The sequence below is a fragment of the Myripristis murdjan genome, chromosome 18, assembly GCF_902150065.1.
Source record: "Myripristis murdjan chromosome 18, fMyrMur1.1, whole genome shotgun sequence".
In the NCBI taxonomy this organism is placed as follows: Eukaryota; Metazoa; Chordata; class Actinopteri; order Holocentriformes; family Holocentridae; genus Myripristis; species Myripristis murdjan.
In genome coordinates this window covers 15719342-15737965 of record NC_043997.1, presented here as the reverse complement: position 1 = coordinate 15737965, position 18624 = coordinate 15719342, and the positions used below count along the sequence as shown (strand labels likewise).

The 18624-nt window shown below is 40.5% G+C and overlaps 1 protein-coding gene and 1 non-coding gene across 4 annotated transcripts; both read right to left on the bottom strand.

Annotated features, from left to right (window-relative positions):
- Nucleotides 1-155: 155 nt before the first annotated feature.
- LOC115376486 (oxysterol-binding protein 1-like) lies at nt 156-14366 on the bottom strand. Of its 3 annotated transcripts, none has more exons than XM_030076094.1 (17): nt 14017-14366; nt 13083-13254; nt 12524-12732; nt 12170-12338; nt 11836-11947; nt 11255-11438; nt 9977-10094; nt 8930-8987; nt 8652-8816; nt 7899-8149; nt 5895-6010; nt 5493-5596; nt 5226-5321; nt 4773-4960; nt 2675-2910; nt 2505-2543; nt 156-2368 (listed from the first exon to the last, which is right to left on the bottom strand). In XM_030076094.1, exons 2-17 carry the CDS (start codon nt 13217-13219, stop codon nt 2226-2228), a joined length of 2325 nt encoding a protein of 774 aa, XP_029931954.1. In that variant the 5' UTR covers nt 13220-13254; nt 14017-14366; the 3' UTR covers nt 156-2225. The 3 variants fall into 3 exon arrangements, with proteins under 3 accessions (XP_029931954.1, XP_029931953.1, XP_029931955.1); XM_030076093.1 differs by having other exon boundaries at nt 5895-6015; nt 7904-8149; XM_030076095.1 differs by lacking the exon at nt 2505-2543 and having other exon boundaries at nt 5895-6015; nt 7904-8149; nt 14017-14365.
- Nucleotides 14367-15068: 702 nt separating this feature from the next.
- On the bottom strand, nt 15069-15160 carry trnar-ucu (transfer RNA arginine (anticodon UCU)). The gene is given in 2 exon segments: nt 15069-15104; nt 15124-15160. It is a non-coding gene; the product is annotated as a tRNA-Arg (tRNA).
- Nucleotides 15161-18624: the final 3464 nt, after the last annotated feature.

The following is an 18624-nucleotide window of genomic DNA, read 5'->3' as shown; positions in this document are numbered from 1 at the left end:
TATTGTAAAATATTGTGACTGAGAATCAGGTGTGTTAAAAGTTCCCAGGGGCCTTTCATGTAAATTTGTAGTTTTGTTTTTGGATATGCAAACATATATAAGTATAACATATCATGAAAAGAAAATTAAAAAGCAACAGGAACAGAAACTGATGGTGTGTTTTTGTTTGCTTTTATTATTTCATTATGAACATAAGCCATCCCCATCAATGTTGCACAGCTTCTACTGAACAAGAGGACAGAAATGTCTACTGAACTGATTTGGCAAACATCCTTCAATTGTGTTACCCAATTAATAACAAAAGAAAAAATGTTGGAAATGGAACAAATCAAATTAAAAGGATAGTATGAAAAGCAAAGTGTTTGACATAACAGCATTTGTTTAGGAGATACATTTTTTTTAATCTTCTGTTAAGACAAAATACTTAACATCATGTTGTGTCTGCTTTCATACAATAAGTTTGGAAATCCCTTTTTGTGAAAATGAAGACAATCCTCTTCCAATAATATGAGGAATCATTATACAAGAAAAAAAAACTACCTGACAGTTATCAATACTATAATACGATTTTCTATACATTTATAAAATCATTGTTATTTGCAATGTTTTTAAATTCTTTGTTTCTTTATTCTTCATTTTTAAGTACACTTACAAACAAAATTATGAAACTCACTCACACAGTACATCCCATATTTTTGGTGTCAAAACATAATTGCATAAGTATGAATTTGTCAGAGGACTCAAATGTGTGTATGTTGGGGCATGTGACATTTTAGTTACTTTCACCACTGCATTCTCTGGTTTCTATGCTCACTTGTGTTATTCACACCGTTTGTCTGTACAACACAAAATCACACAAAGTACTTCAACCCACTCTTTTGAAAACAACTTTGACTGCCACATGACTTAGTGACCATTAGCTCTATACACAAAATGGCTAAATGTTATGCCTTTACTGTGAAAATGTTACTAGATAGCACTGCACTAGCCCATAATTTGATGGTAATTTTCTCAGCACTGGGACAACGTTTTTGCCATTGTGACACTTTGTAGCCTTTTCCCCCTAATCGTTCTCTTACCTTCTCACTTTCATACAAGAAACCATCTGTAAATTTGAGCATTATTCATTAATTATTATTCATTATTCATTGATTCATTGTTTCTAAGATGAAGAACCTGCAAAGAGGGTGTCTAGTCCTTCTAGCTGTATTATTGAAGAAAAATCCAACATTAAAAAAATATAAATTGCACCATCATAATTTTCCTTAACATAGACTATATGGTACACCAGTCCCTGCTAAGGAAAAAAAAACAAAAATAAAAAAACAAAAAAAGTGAATTCGAGGGAGGTCAAATGAAATTTTGGACAATCAGTCCAGCTTTTGTCTAATACACTATACTGCATGATAGCAGTATCGCAGAGTGATGGAAGAGCAGATATGCAATCATTCACACACACACACACACACACACACACACACACACTACGTCACTTCATTACGTTAAGACACAATCAGTGAGAGATAAAGAAGAAACCCTCTCCAACTTCATGAAGGCCACCGATCAACATTTGAATGACATTAATTATTTCAACTATATATATGTATATATATTAACCAGGTTTTACCCCTTTTTTTTAGAGTTATTTTATTACCTATGCACACAAGGCCGTGGATGAAGATAGGAACACTACGTTATCTCACAGAGTGCTATCGGCACACAATGGTGGCGGAGATGTGTCGATTAAACCGCTTCTGCTCTTGATCTACTACAGTGACACAAAGAGATCAAGTGGGGGACAAAAGGGACGACCTACTTTAGGAAGCGCTGCCCATTCCATTTCCTTCCCCTTTTCCTCACCCCTTTCACATCTCACAAACTGAAGGTGAGTCAAAGCAGAACACAACTAGTTTCAACCAGCTCTCACAACCACAAAGCCTCAGCTGTCTAGTGTTTGTTCAAGACCTTTCACATCATGATAGCGACAGTGGTAGGTGCTGAAACTCTGGGCTATTAGTTGGGGACCAAAATGGGATGAGGCCAGAGGGAAAACCCTGTTCTCCCTTTGGGTCAGATTGCAGTGTCTGTCCTCGAAATCTCTTAGAACAGAGCCGTTGGAGGGGACCAGCCATCGCCTGGAGGGGGAGCGGGCTTTTACAGTAGCTGTCCGCTGGTCAGCTCCAATGGACCAGTTTGTCTGGGGCACTTTCCTCACAGTGCCAGGGTCAGAATATGTCTGGGCAGGCCTCCCAGCTGCCCCGCTCCTTGGCTTCCCAATAGCCTCCTTTGTAGATATGAACTTGTTCACCTGTTATGCGGTCCTCACAGCGCTCAAACCAAAGTGCCTTGTAGTTGTCATGGGGTGCGCCTGGTAGAAGGAAAAAAAAAGTTCTTTAAAAAGAGTGCAAAGAAAAACATCTTGGAGGTTACATTTTTGTAACAGAATCAGTACTTAGAAGAAAGAAGAAGAAAGAGGAAAAAAGGATAAAAAGAGAAATACTTGCTTTTCAGAGAGGGGTCAGTAAAAGAGTCCTCATCGACAGCTTTTGGAAGAGAAGAGGGGGATGATAGAGATAGTTTTTTAACCTTAGTTCCAAGATCGTTCCCATGGCAGACAGAGAGGAGAACAGGAGTAAGGCATTAGCACAGCAAAGTTGAAATGGGCCATTCTTACCCTCTTCTGACTGACTGGAGGTGCGCTGGCTGGCGGCCTCCCGCTCCCTCTCCCGGCGCACACTGCGCTGCTTCTCCTCCAGCCTCTGTTTCTCTACGTTAGCCTCATCCCAGCGGCCATCCTCCATCAACCGCTGGTCAGGCCTGCGCCGGCTGTCAGTGGGCGCCACACCCTCCTCAGGCTCGTTGAGGGTGAGTGCCAAGTCAGTGAAGAAGTAGATGGTCTCTGCCCCCTCGCTATGCACAAGCAGAGACAGAGAATGGAAACATCTCCAGTCAATCTTTATTGCCACAGATGGATAATTTTCTTATCAGGCAGAGCTAACATTCCAACATAAAAGCATATACCCACAACAACCAATAACATGAAAGCCCAACAGCAGCCACAAAAATGCACCTGTGTAGGCCAGACAAGATATAAAGCTGCTTAAGTGCTGCTTATCAGGGCAAGATGCTGAGCTCACCACATAAAAACAACATTTTGTGGTTTAAGTAATTCAATTAAAAAACATTTATTTATTCCCATAATCTAACTGCAATAGTAGAGCTACTCTGGCTTATTTTTTACCAATTTTCCCAAGGCAGCAGTGAGAAGGTGACATGCAGTTCAACAGTGGGTCCATCACCAGTGGGCTGGATCAGAGATCTCACATCTAAATGAAATCCTGCCATTACTGATGTGATTGTGTGTGATCAGAGGCTTTGAGGTGATGACATTTGGGATGATAAAGAAAAATATTATGGTCTTGTAGAACACAAATTTAATCTACTTGCTAGAGATGGAGAGTACAACCAGACCTTTCCACAGGGGGGAAGACAACAATCACTGGTTGAAAATGTGCAGCAAGCCGAGACACAGGCTCTTTTATTTGAGTGGAAGTCAAAGGAGCAGATGCCTTGGTATGTTGTACAAACAGGTTTTTTGAGACAATGGTTTGTGGCATAAGAAATTGACATTGTTCAGCCATGACAGAGAGGCATGATGAGTCTGTTGATGGTATTCACTGCATTGGAAAAACTGGTACCACTGCAAAATTGCAAGACACAGCTTCATGATGTTAAAGAAAATGATTGGCTTAAAATGATGCAGATGGTCCAGCTGCTCATTACACTTTTGCCGATGCTGAAACCCATGAGTCTTTTATCTCCTTGCTATATGGAAAATTTCTGTCGTTAAGCGAGGAACACAGCACAATGGCTGAGTGGTTAGAGCTGTTGCTTCACAGAAAGAAAGCGCTGGGTCTGAAACATAGAAAAGGAACTGAGACTGAGTAGAATGGGCATGGGCCTTTGTGCTCATGGCAAGTCTGTGCATCCCCTTGCCATGGCAACAGTTGTATGCATTTGCTGATGGCAGCGCGTCAACAAAAAAGTTTTCTCATGCTGGAGAAGGCCAAATGCACGGCTAACAGAAAACACCTTCTGCTGTCAAAGTTAAAAATTTGGAAAATATCTTTGTCGCTCTTGCAAAAACTTGGTTTTGGAGGTACAATTATCTGTGTAGATATCTTTCATTACCAATAACTTTAATAATGCTTGTTTTGTCACACTGGAAGTGTCAATTAAGTTATTCAATTGTTTGAATAACTTTAAAGATGGCTCCTTGCTAGTTGCCTGACCAGATTTCTGGCAAAGATACGCCCACATGGTTAAGGTTGGGGTTATGATTAGGTGAGAGCTTATGTCAAGCCTGCTTTAAACAAAGGGCAAAAGGCCAACAAATTGTATGACCAACCACAGGTCTTGTTGACGAGCCTTGCCCAGAACTCTGGTGGGGGTCATAATAATGAATTAGCAACTGTATTATCCTCTGCTGAAACTATTCAGTTCCATTTCAGTAATCTAAACCTTGGCCCTAGTCCTTTTCTGTGTGAATTCTGCAGTGTTTGCATGGGTTTCTGAATTTGCCATGATTGTAAATGTTACTGTAAAGGTGTCTGATGTAATACACTACATGACCGTGTCATGCTGTGTGAAGCTCTTTGAGACATGTATGAGAGAGCTATATTTAAAAAACAAACAACTACTTGATATGCAGTTGAACTTAGAACTTACTCAGAACTAATGTTGGTACACACAGCCATGCAGGCAATACTCACGGCAGAGGATTCCTCCTCCAGACTTCTCGGGCTTTGAGGGTTTGGTAGACTGTCTTCTGCTTGCCCTCAGTGCCGTTCTCTCCTCCTCGGCTACTCTGCATCACCCTAGAGAACTCCATCTTCTCATCCCATGTGCCCGACAGCACATAATGGGCCTTGCCGTCCTTGTCCATCACCACACCTGTCACCTGAGAGATAGTCAGAGAGCAGGTAAAGCAGCGTGAGAGAGAGAAAAGGAAAGGAAATCATCATGATCTTGAACAATAAACACGTCACAGCACAGTGAGGGCTTAGGGCAGAAAAATGCTTAGGCATGTAGAAAACATAACAGACAGTTTCACCAAAAAAGCAGAACTTGGTTCTGAGTAACACAGAGGGAAAGTACAGCAAAGGAGAGGGAACTATTTTGCAGTGCAGCCAGAATCAGACAAAGAATTCTCTGTCATTCTCCACCTTTCTGGCTACATCTCTGGAGAAGTAGCTGTATGGGACAAACTTCAGATGGCAGCGGTCTCCTGTTGTGTGGTTCACTACATCGATTTCTCCTGACTGGCAGGGAGAGGAAGAGAGAGGAAGGAACAAGTAAATCACTGACACTTAATTTTAAGAAAATGTTTAAATACTCTAAAATTAAATGAACACCTCTAGTCTATTTGAGGGTACTGCTGTTCATTAAAAGCCATGTTGTAGCTGTGCCATTCCTGTACAGGTTAATCTCACCTGATCAATCCATAGTTTTCCTACAATGATGTTGTGCACGGTGGTAGTAACTTTCTTCCATGTGTAATGATTGTTGCCTTTCTCAAAAATAGCATGGATTGTGCCTACAGGGAAGAGCAAGTGAAAATAGGTGAAAAGAAACCAACCAAGACTGACAGGACAAACAATTTTGGCCAATGAATGTTATCATGATAGATGTGGACTATCTCCTTAAGCACTGAAACAACACCCTTAATACCACCTGTCGCATCAAAACAAGGAAATTAATGCTTCATGCACCATGGTTTCCTGGCAAGCACAGCAAACATTCATACCTCGCCAGAGTCTTAGGACACATTCACACAAGGCCTGTATTTATGCCTGACAGACGTCTGTGTTGTTCAGAACCTGTCTGTGTCTTACCTAGAGGCATAATGGAAAGGTATTTTCCGCGAAACTTGCTGGCAACTGTGATTTCCTGCCTAAGGGTCCAGCCTCGATCAGAGATCACATGATGTGCTGCTGCTGGGGGGTGGTGACTCACCTGGAGAAAATCATATCATGTGTTTAGTGCGTGATACATGCTTCATAAGTTCCAAATGGCTGAAAAAAATGAACCAAACCTGTTGTGCTCAATGCATGTAAGCTGTTTTAAGACAAAACTAATGTTCTCTTTATTGTGAAAAACTAAATTAAACAGTGCAAGGGGATATAAAGCCACATGATGAAATGAAAAGCAATGACACCTGCATTTCACGTTTTGAACCAATACACCGCTTTTACTTGAGGTGTAAAGGATCATAGTTGATCACTTATGTGTATCACAGTGAAGTAAAATTTTTACTACTGTTGGTAATTTTTTAAGTATAAATGTTCAACATTTGATGCAGAGTTGTAGTGAAAAAACAGGAAAGAGCAGTGTGTGCTGTGTATTCCTCTTAAGTGCAACACAAATGCACCTACAGTATGGTCATGTAAATAAAGTCTGCTTTTGTGATCTGATCTGAAAAAATTATACGATCCATGACTCAAAACCGTGATACAATGTGAACTATTATGTTTTTGATCCACTCCACCTCTTCCCGTGACACTGATCTAAAGGCACACTACCATCTGAGACTGGAGCTCAGTACAAACTGGCATTTCAGTTCTACATTCTCAACCCGTGATGTTTTTGGATAATAATTGGCATCTGTTTGAGTATCACAGGTGTAACCATGCCACAAGCTCATTTGCAGCCAGTGCAGCGATGATCAATTGGATTGCATTCATATTCATAGTGTGGTTTAATGAGAGACTGCGAGGGTGGACTGTCTGAGAAAACGCTGCATTTCTTTGAGCTGGAACACTGTGGCATGAGTTAAACCTGAAGGTGAAATATGTCAACAGGACCACCCAGTTTTTACAAGTGTACTCCCAGGTAAACAAAACAAAACAAAACAAAAACAAAAATGTAAAACCTGCTTGCCTGGTCTGAAGCATAAGTTATTTTTGATGTTGCACTTAAACCTTGCACTGCCCTATTTTGAGTTTTAATCATTGTTTTGACATTTTATCCTAGGTGTTTTACTTATGTCTTTTTATTCATCCATTATTTTTAAGTTTTACTCCTATTACTTATGCCTGCCTGCTTATTCTACATTACACTGTATGTTATTGTTGTGTTTCATATGTTCATTGTAAAACACTTTGTAATGCTGATTTTAATAAGTGCTATGTGAATAAACACTGTTGTTGTTGTTCTATCTGACTGGACTTCACGAATTCCCCTGCTCACCAGTACGTCCTTTTCTCCAAGGAACATCTGTACTTCAGGGCAATGTGGCTTTACAACCCCCAAATATCCAAATACACAAATATAATCACAAATGCTATTTCACTATACACACACTGATCTACAACAGAATTCAATGGTTTATCCCACTGGGTCAATCTCATCTGAAACCTGGGTGTCTGAACTGAACCAGCATGGAAAAGCTCATATTGCTCTGAGTACACCTCTGCCCTATCAGTCGATTTGCTTCCTGAAGGCACTATTTGCTGGATTATCTTTTCATTTTCTTGCTCCTCTGGGAAAAGAAACATCTCTCTGTTTCTACTTTTCTAATATACTGCTGCCTCAGGCCTCCATTCCGCCTTCTTAATCTCTCCTCCATTAACCCCTTCCTCAACCCATTCCATCTTTTTTCCCCCCTTTTACGTCTAATCTTGTCTTTACTGATGCCCAATTTAAAAATCACATCTTTCTCCCTTCATCTGCACCGTTCTTACAAGCCATTTAACCCACTTCTTCAGTTGGTCACCTGCTCTACATATTTCTTCTCTACCTCGTGCTCTTCTTCCCCCGCAGCTGTTAAAAATGTTTCCTTCATGAAATCTATCTAAACCCTTGTTTATATTTAGTTCCTTGATATCACTCTTTCCTCCCTCACCTGCTCGCAGAGGGAGCGGTAGCCACTCTCTCTCCGGCGATCCAACTCGTATGTCTCGCCAAGCAGTGGGTTGAAGGGCTTGCCCGTGCGATGAACAGTGGTTGAGTAGGATGAAACGGAGAAGGCCGCCACATAGCACAACTGCTCCAGGGAATTCTGGCACTTGGCCGCCTTGTCCAGCAGTTCGTGGTACTCGAGATCCTCTGACAGGCGCTGCAGCATGGAAATGGGCTCATTGAAGTTCACCTACAGAAAGGAAAAAGGATTAAGTTTTAATGTGTATTTAACCATTTCAACCCCACCTGTTCCATCAGTGGTTGTCATTGCTGTGTGATGAGCTTTGTTCAACCCCGCAAAACTTTATTTTATATTTTACCAGACATCCCGAGGTTTCCAAAGATACCAAATGATGAATTATGAATGATGAAATTAATGCACAAGACAAATATATATTTATATATTTTCAGCCATTAACAATGGCATCTTGGGTTTACGAGAAAATTTCATTCAGTGTAATTGTGACGTAGCTTCCTTGAACTACAAGGTCACTGAGGAACAGATTTAAGGGTAGAGTTCAAGGGGATATGATAGGCACTGACTAATTTGTACAGAAGCATCTACTCTAAGTCATATCTATGTCCAAGGTAATATTTGAGTGCTCAAACATGGTGTCAGGATTGTACACAGTTACCATGTTATATCAAGTATTAAGTAGCCTATTAAATATTTGATCTGTAGAAATACTGACAGGCATAGGGATCTTGGACAGCTCTTTGCCAATGCAGTTCTTCATGATGCTCCACAGATTGAGGGAATAATTGGGTTTGTCTGGGATACGGGTCCGCCTCTTCTTCAGTGGTGCCAACTCCTGAGATGGTGACTCTTGGTTTATCGTAAGTGGTTCCTCATTAAGCTAAAAGAGACCAACAAGAAAATGCATTAATCAAAATACTTAATTGCCATCTGTGCAATGTGGCACCATTCTATCTGCAACCTTAGTAGAGTGGTGGACGGACTGAGACGTACCGACTGATCGTCAGGACCCATTTCACTGTTGAAGCCACTAATGTTGCTGCTTGACCTTCTGTTGAACAGATTCAGGAAACAGTGGAGAAAAAGAGATTTGATGATAATGCGGATGAGTCACAGTTTACTCAAACAAACAGTGTGACATAAAAGGAAGCAGAGTTATAAAACAAACTGTATCTGATCAACACACCAATTGGGTTGGGACTGCATAACATATGCGATAACACAACTTAATTTAAACCTTGTGCGGAAGTGTTGTCGCAGCTATGCTATAATGGTCTACACTGGTGTGAGCTGTTGCTCTTGGTGTCACACTTCACCGATCACTAAAACACTGAACAGTGTCGGGATTTTATTAACTCTGTGCTAATGAAGCTCAGAGAAAAACAGAACTTACAGTTGCATTAAGTGAAACAAAAAATTCATTCAAAAGTAATGTTTTGATTTATTTCTCACTGAGAATTTAGTGACACCCTGCAGTCTGTAGAATTTGAGCTGGCAACATCACAACAGATATGCAAACCTCTCAGTTCAAGCAGGCTGACAAGACATGAAAACCAGCATCATGTTGTCTTCATTTAGTGACAATAAACTAACACAGAACCTAGAGGAGCACAACGGAGTCTAGCAGACCTAAGTGATCTTGCTTCGTCCTAAGTGCAGTTTTGAAGAGTTGCAGTAAGATTTTGCAGGAGCCACACACACCTGTGGTGCAGCACGGCATTATTTTCACACAGAAGAGAATGGCCAAAGTAAATGACTGAAGAAATGTTGCTCCGTGTGACGCATATATGGCATAACGTTTGCCTGAGAAGAAAATGTGCCAGCAATGGGAAACATGTGCAGATCGCTGACAGAAAAATTACCATCAACGTCATCATGACTCTGCTTTTTATACAAGGAAATGTTTTGAACAAATAAACCCTCAATAAGAAAGAACGCCAATTAAGGCTGGTGGATTTCCCACAGTGAAAGCCTTCCCTCCCATGTTGTTCTATCTGTACTCATCTTTTTTAACAGCAGGGTACATAAGACTCTACTTACTTATGGAACTGGGGGTCTGCAGGTACAGTGATAAACTCAGGGGCCTCCTCCATGGCATCAAAGAACTCATTGTCGTCATCCTCATCGCTTGCCTCGCCCTTTCCTGGTCCAGCAGAGCCTTATAAGATAAACAGTGCAGTCAGTGAGTAATACAGACTCTATTCTCTTGGAAGGAATCCAAGAGGCATACTAAAGATTCAGTGGCGAGCACAATCAAAGCCCTCAGAGGTATAAACGAACCCAACACACATATATGTTTTAGGTATGGCACAGTGACGGCTGGTATAAATGGGCTAGCAGGGCTAAGCCCTCCCTGCATTATACAATAAAGATGAGAAAATTATTGTCTAAATAACATACAAAAGATTGTTAGAAGTTTTAGTGAAACCTAGAGAGGCAACATCCACCAAATAATTACAAGAAAAACACAGGATATCGCTACATGGGCTAATTATATGCAGCTCAAGCACATCAAATCTGCTCTTATTCATTTTCTGAGTGTAAATGCTTGACAGGTATCATGTCCCGCCCTTGTCTGGTATGACATATAATTTCAACAGCCAACTCAAGTGTGACAAACATTCACAAGTCAAATTTTAGAACTTTCCCATGACTCTTCTGTGGTTTGATTGTTTCTTTCTTTCTTTTTAAATCACCAATGTGCCTGTGCCAGATCCTGGGTTGTCGCATGGGACATGGGAATAATCATGAAATATATGAATTGGGTTATTATTTCCTCATTACTAATAACATGGATCAGCAGCCAAGCCTTTACGATAAGATGAAAAAAATGGCAATAAATGCCCTAGTAGAATATAATTTAAAATGCTTCCATACAGTAATAAATTGCTTCCTTACAAGAAGACTCTTCGCCATTGGGCTGTGTGACATGATCTAAATTTCATATCCTGATATGGGTCATTTCATATCCTCATAATAATATATCACAATATAGCACATTTTCAATAAACTACATGAATAAATAATTATATAAAATGAATTACATATTTGAAAAATAAAAAGGTACTTAATCATATTAAATTATGCAACTATGCAATGCAATTATGCAACGAAATCATCGATAGAGCCAAACAGTGACCGATAGGCATTTTTCTGTCGCACAATATACATCGCCATATCACACAACCCTATTTCAAGATCTAATGGGAGATGGGAGGTGATTCTGCTGTTCTGACTACACTGTCACTGTAGCTTGGGGTGTAAACTTCTCCTGCTCTTTCACCTTTGGGCCCTGGTCTGCTTTTGACAGGCTCTTACCTTTGCTGTCTGCAGCAGTGTTAGCCTGCGCCGCCCCTCTGAAAGCTCGCTCCAGGTGATTGTGCTGCTTGGCCAGCTGCTCCAGAGTTTCCTCCAGTCTAACCCGCTGCTCTCGCTCTGCCTGCAGGGCCTTCTGCCATCGTTTACTGTGAGCCTGGGCCAGTGCAAGGAAGTCTCGGCATGCCTGAGGGGCAAAACATCACATAGATCCAACAGGAACTAGACTCTGAGACAATGGCACATTAGTATCCCAAATCCAGTTACTCTGAGCAATTACTTTGTCCGCTTTGTAGCACATGTCAGATGGACTATGCATTTAGGCTCCTCTGCCCCAGACAAAATCAATCCACAGGAAATAACTGAATGCATTTCAATACATCACTGGGAATCCATTTAATAATAATTTGATATAAACAAACAAACATGAATAAGGTCACTTTTACTGCAAACCCTCGTGGGGTGAGACGCTGTCTTTAATGACTGAGTTACTGTGTATAGGGATTTATCATTGAGTGTACCATGCCTTATTCGTGCATTTTAAAGACCAATACAAATATGCTGAGGAAAGGGATGACACTCACATTAATCATGGCATTGGAGGTGATGCGGAACAGGGTGGCCCTCTCTGTCACCTGCCGAATCTTATCCCCGGCCTCTCCAGTGAGACGCAAACTGTCCAGTTCTGACAAAGACCTGGAATAAAGTGGTAGAGTATCTAAGAAAACTACACACAGTGCTACATGTGTATTTGGGTGTGTGTGTGTTGGTATGGTGGCTAGCTGTTTACAGATATGTTTTTACATGCACATGTTTTGGGTACTGCACATTCACAGTCAAATGAGAACAGACACAAGAAGCTCATTAGATTGAACACATTTGCTGGATAAAAGAAAAAAAAAGAAGTTTGAGACTGACCTCTGGAGGGCAGAGCCATGTTTGGAAATGAGATCATTACACGTGCTAAGATCCTCCACTTTGCTGCCTAGTGTCCTGAGCGTGGACTGGACTTCGGAGTTCTGTGTCCCGCCTCCTTGTCCTGGGGGCACCGAAGCAGAGGATGGCGAGAAGTCATCCCCTGAGTCATCTGTGAAAACACAAAGACACACGTGAGCGCTACAAGTGAGGATAAAGGGGGGCAACAAAAGGATTTCTTCTGTGTTCTGTCCCCAAAGCACTTCTCATTCTACGACAGCAACCAGTTCAGAAAATAGGCCTGCAAATTAGTTTGTTATTCTCTCTGCCTTCTTCTTGAAAACAGTCTTGGCTTACCTGACTCGGCCTGCATGCGTGCGGCCTTGGCTTTGGCCAGTTCTAGGGCAGTGATCCAGCGTTGCCGTTCCACCTCACAGCTGGCTTTTAGGTGGTAAGTCTGAGCTCCTCCGTTAGAGATCACAAAATTGCAGGCATCATCAACGGCAATAGTTGCTGTGGCCAAGTTGATTGTGCCTCTACACGTGTGACCCATCTCTGCCTGGGTCCTGATGATCAGAAACAAAGAGCTGTAAATACCTCCACATGCTATCACCACAACAATCCTAACAAGTGCTGGATTTGTAGTCATTACATACAAATGATATTTTCCTAATTATTATTCCTAATATTTCACCTTACATGGAAATTCAACTGAAATGATATAAAAAAAAATGTTGATAAAGGATGAGGTAAGGGTACATATTTCTTGTGGGTTACTTAACCGAGGTTGATCAAAATCTAACTTAACTGTAATAATACAGTAGCTACATCATAATAAAGCATTATGCCTTTCAAGAGTGACACAAGCAAGACATTTACTTGCTCAAGTCTATGTGAATTTGGTGAGACAGCATACCTGTAGTATGACAATAATCCGTTGCTCAGGACAAACCACCTTCGCTGATAGCCCTTGATGTAGTTTGTCCATTTGAACACCCATCCTTTGTATGTGTCTCCAGCTGGCGTTGGAGTGGGGGTCTTAACCTCCGACATCACAGCCCCCAAATCAAGATGCAGATTTGAGCAACCTTAAATAAAACACAAGTTAGTCATAAACAGGATGACATTTGCTTTCATATTACACAAACTCTATCACAGTTTGTATTTATCATGATGTATTGCTGTTGATAGCAATTGCTGGTATGGCAATGTGACAAGTTATGATGTGACAAGTCAAAGGGCAACTAAGGAATGAGTTCAGATTGCATAATGACCCCTGCAAAAAACATTTTGGAAGACAAAGTGACAAAGTCTAACCCTTGATTAGATACACAACAGAGTAAAATACGTAAGAGTGTTTATTATGTTTGAATGTGATTTAAACAAAATCACAGACAGGCGTGCTATGGTTATAACTAGAATAACGGTAAAACAACGTTATGAGCTGGGAAACAGGTTCATCGATCAGCAGAATCAAAACTTCACAAAAAAAAAAAAAAAAAAAAAAAAAAAACATGATTGTGACACGTTACATTTACGAAATCCAGCTAAAGTCAACTTAAATTCCTGCTACTCCCAAGTCACTGACGGGTTTGGCACAGGCTGCTATGAGCTAGCCAACATTAGCGCTAGCTGGGAGTAACGATAAGCTAAGAGGAATTAGCTGATCGACAGGAAAAATGACAATGACCTTTCCGTTAACATTAGCCAAAGTTAACGGACGCAACTGACACGGCTGCTTAGTTTATTAGCTAACGTTTGCATAGTTGTGTTTTTAAAGGAAATGAGCACAGGGTGGACAAGCATTAGCCTGCTAGTTAGCTCTGCAACTCGCTGGTGGCTATGTTTACCTTGACGTGTCCGTAATGTGAGATCAGGCAACCAGACACCCGGTGAAGTCACGGCTAACTTTGACACCCATAAGCTAGCTAGCCGAGGAAGCTAGTTAGCGAGCTGGCCAGCAAGGGTCAGCTAGAAAACAGCCACGGCGACGACGTCGACGACAACAGCTGCGTGACTGTGAATTACGGCGACCACAGTGACATTAATCGACAACGCTAAGCGACTGCGGGTGTAATGTGCATTTTAGGGCTCCATACGACGACAAAATCTAGACGCTAGCTACATCTAACTAGCCTAACGTTAGCTCGTTGGTTACACCCGGTGTCACACTCTTCGGGTCTCGTCTGGAAACTCGCAGCTTTCCTGACCGGATGTTGACTGAATTTTCTCTCGAAAGTAAAAGCCCATTGTTTCCCACATTTGAAAAAATATATATAAATTTTAGTCTTATATAAATTTTTAGAAGGTACAGAGGCGAACTAATCAGTTGCATCGCTGTGTAGTGTTGTCAAAAGCGCATCAAGATGTGTTTGTATTATTACAGTTTTTTTCCTGCAAATATACATTTTATTTATTTATGTTTGTTCTTTGCACGCACACTGTCAGTAAGTTTTATTTTGAACCCGCCTTGACAATCCTCCCCCCACCAGAGTTGTAATCGATAAACCCTTTGTATTATTATCACTGTACATATATTTATGATCAGAGAAATTCTCGTAGAGAGCATACAAAAAATGCAGCACAATAGCAACGTTAATCAATACGCCTACAACGCAGTCATGGCATAGCTCACTTCTTAATAATATTCTATTACAAAAAAAAAATCATATGTATTCGATACTAACTGGGTAGCGACTCATTCTATCGATTAACTTCGTCTACACATTGACACATTGACGAATTGTCTGCCATAAATTAATTGGTGTTTTCTAACTGGTTAAGACACACGTCTCGCTTCATTAATGTGAGTGTGGCTATGTTAACGTTTATTGTAAGTCATTGGTTTTCATCAGTTTAAAAGACAACCTCTATGTGTTTGCTCATTCACGTGAAAAAAGTGCGACTCCGGTGGGACTCGAACCCACAACCTTTGAATCACATCGCTAGTGTATGCCTAGAAGTCCAATGCGCTATCCATTGCGCCACGGAGCCACCTGTTGCACGTGGCCAGAAGTTCACTATTTAGCCATTAATACGACAGCTTGACGTGTTTGTATAGGTACCGCCTCCCGAGGTAAACACTAATACACATGTAAATGCAATAAATCAACAAAATAAATCGGTATCAAAAAATATCTGCATGAATTTAACAAAAGCAGTCGTTAAATTAACATGTTTACGAACAATATAACTGCATCAATACATTTGCGCTCCACAAGGATGAATAAAGTTAATCTTCTCAGCCCAGTTAATTTACATACCCTGCGAGGAGTGAGGAGACATGTTTTTTTTTTTTTTTTGGTTGATAAAGCCTTTCGTTGCTGAACTCAAGTTAAAACACGCGGCGACATGAAGCTAATTTTAATTTTTTTTGGTTCAACCCTCTTTACAAAATTTGATTTGGCCCGTTTGTTTCGTGTTAACCGCTAGGTGGCGCTACAAGGTCACTCATTGTTCCCTGCCTCCCGTGAGTAGAGCTCATTCTTGGTAGCGAAAGCCCATCAGCGCTCCTATCCTATCGCTACCAAGAATTGTAAATAAATGTGCAAATATATGTTTTCTTTCCTGAATAACGCCAATGGAAATAAGAATGTAGCTTAGAAAGGTTAATGGCTAGCGTCACTGTACTGTTCTACTGTACTTTACGGCCAGTCACCTGGCTAAGACGCCTTTTTCTCTTTTTTTTGGCCAGTTCCTGCTAACATTGCATGAAGGCAATTTTATGTTAACCGATCTGACACAATAACCTGCCTTTTGGTAACTTTGGAGAGCTGAGTTATTAAATGAACCTCAAGTTCAGTATACTACAGTGGGGCAAAAGTGGGGCCCACTTTTACTATTTCATTTTACTTCTCCTGATGTTGTTATGTTTACTGTAAATGAATGAATAAATAGCTAAGTTAGCAGACAAAAAGAAACTTTTAAAGGAGGGTGGCCGCTCCAGTCCAGGTCCCCTTCCCCTCATCCACTATTAAAGTTACTCCTAACTTACTTGAAAAAAATGCTTTTGACCTTGCTGGGACAAAAGCTGTGTATAGTGGTACAGCTAATATCTACTACTAAATATATGTGTACATTATGGTATAATGGTATGATATACTAGACATAGCATACATACTGTACCGTAGTATTTGTCGTACTGTTGTGCCTTGCTGTATTTTATGCCTGATACTAGTGACAGCATGTATCACTCCCTTACAATGCTTTACTTCCGACTCTGGGATCTTTTGACCTTTGACCTTTTGAGCCTGTAGCAAAAATAAACATAGACAGAGCATGTCATAAGATCAACAGTACAGGATGAGCATGACTGAATATAATTGCTAGTAATATGGTATACCCAGCTGCCTTAAAGTCTAACTATGCAGCTTCAAAGCAGAGGAAACCCACCTTGTTATGACGTGTTGAAGACTGATGAATATCATTCAGTTCTCAAAAGAATAGCACTTAGAAGTGCCTCGGGCATTCAAGACAACTCCATTATAGCCCAAAATGTAAGTCAGTTTTTAGGTTTTGATGTGCAATTGATTAGAGATTAGCTTCAAGACAGGAATTCAAGAGCACTAGGAGGTTTGTTCAGTCAAGCAAACACAGAAGCTATGGTCTCCAGCTTTATTATTAATCTACACAACACAAGACATATAAGACATAAGAAAAAAACAAAACAGAAAAAATAAAAAAAAGGAAAAATGAAACAATAAAAATAACAAAGTGAAATAATCTTGTTTTAATAATATGTATTCTTTTGTAATTTGCAGGTGTTTCTTTGGGGCACACAGTCCTGCTCAGTGGCCTGGCTGCAACAGAGTGGTGGAGGTCATCCTCACAAGGCTCTGTACTCTCTATCCAAATGCTGTGCGCTGTGAAGGAGCGAGGCTGGCACGCTTCACCATGGTGACACGTGCTTACAGTGAACACAGTGAATGCTGCAACAGTCACACAATGGTGAGTAAATGAGCATGTTCATAAATGATGGTTGGAGAAGACAGTTGCGCTTCAACCGAGTGATTTTAAGTAGAGTGCTAAACCCAATATCCAGCATTCAGAAAGTGTAAAAACATAGCACATCAGAGTTCATCAAGACAGGGAGGACAAGATTCATCACACCCACTTGTGATGAATCTTGTGCTTCAAGTGAACGTTTATTAATATTGTTTGTTTTATGTTTTTCCATGTTCAGGTGTTGCAAGTCGCAGGAACAAGAGATTCTGAAGCAGGGTATCCCACCTCTAGATGCATCTATGGCAGGGCCTGAGAAGCTTCCTGTGGCCATGTGGAGAGGACCAACTCTGCATTCTGGCAGCTTAGCTCAGCCTCATCTCTTCATCCTGCCACCAAACACTGCTGGGGAGATGAAATTCAAGGGGGGACTGTAACCTCAGGCCGTCTCCCAGGCTCCTCCTCATCAAGCACTTCCTGCAATTGCACCGGCACCACCCATCTCTCTCCCCTTCATTTTCCCATCTGAGCAGCTTCCTCCAGTGCCTGTACTGTAAAAGTAAATAGAATTTGAAGTAATAACATCACTTTTAATTGCTTGTTACTATTCGAAACAACTTTATTATTCATTCTCAAGAGGACTGTGGGTTTGTGTAAAAATATTGATGCACTGTAGTCATAATAAGAGACTGCAACGATCTCGGGTCAAACGGGATTCGATCAGCAGGTCTCTGGTAGATGTTGCAAATTCAATAAATCAACAAAATAAAGGAGGAAAAGATTAAATTAATTGGTATAAAAAATATCTGCGTGAATTTAACAAAAGCAGTCGTTAAATGAACATGTTTACGAACAATATAACTGCATCAATACATTTGCGCTCCACAAAGATGAACAAAGTTGATCTTTCCTCAGCCCAGTTTGATTTACATGTTTTTTTTGGTTGATAAAGCCTTTCGTTGCTGATCTCCAAGGCGAAATGAAGGTACTTTTATTTTTTTGGTTCAGCCGTCTTAGCAAATTTTGATTTGGCCCGTTTGTTTCGTGTTAACCTCTAGATGGTGCTACAAGGTCACGCATTGTCCCTAGGACTGTGTGGCATGGAGCACAAGCATAAGGAGATTTGTTAGTGTGTCAAGTTACCCAGTTTGACACATACAACTTCCGGTACCAATATCTAAGTAAAACCCTTAATGACGAAAATGTGCAAGTTAAAAGCACAAAATGGAAAATAAAGAATAAACTTTATGAGTCCCAAATAAATGCAACAGTTCCGTTGTAAAACAACCACAACAACCACAACAACATATTATTATTATTATTATCGTTATTATTGTCATTGTTATTATTATTATTATTATTATTATTATTATTATTATTATTATCGTTATTATTATTATTCTGCTAACACCTATATTCAAATTATGTCGCGTCAAAGTCACAAATTATACGCTTTTATTTTTTAATTTAATTTTTTAATTCGAATTGGCCTAATTTCTGTGGTCCAGTCCTGGCAA

Bases quoted from the DNA above. Each gene is read 5' to 3' on its own strand.
- LOC115376486 (XM_030076094.1), bottom strand. From the start codon at position 13,219: ATGTCGGAGGTTAAGACCCCCACTCCAACGCCAGCTGGAGACACATAC. The intron at 6,011-7,898 runs GGAGGAAAGAGT...TCTCCAGGTGAG, and splicing joins TCCCTCTGCGAGCAGGTGAG to TCACCACCCCCCAGCAGCAG. The intron at 2,544-2,674 runs GTAAGAATGGCC...CTCTTCCAAAAG, and splicing joins CTCCAGTCAGTCAGAAGAGG to CTGTCGATGAGGACTCTTTT.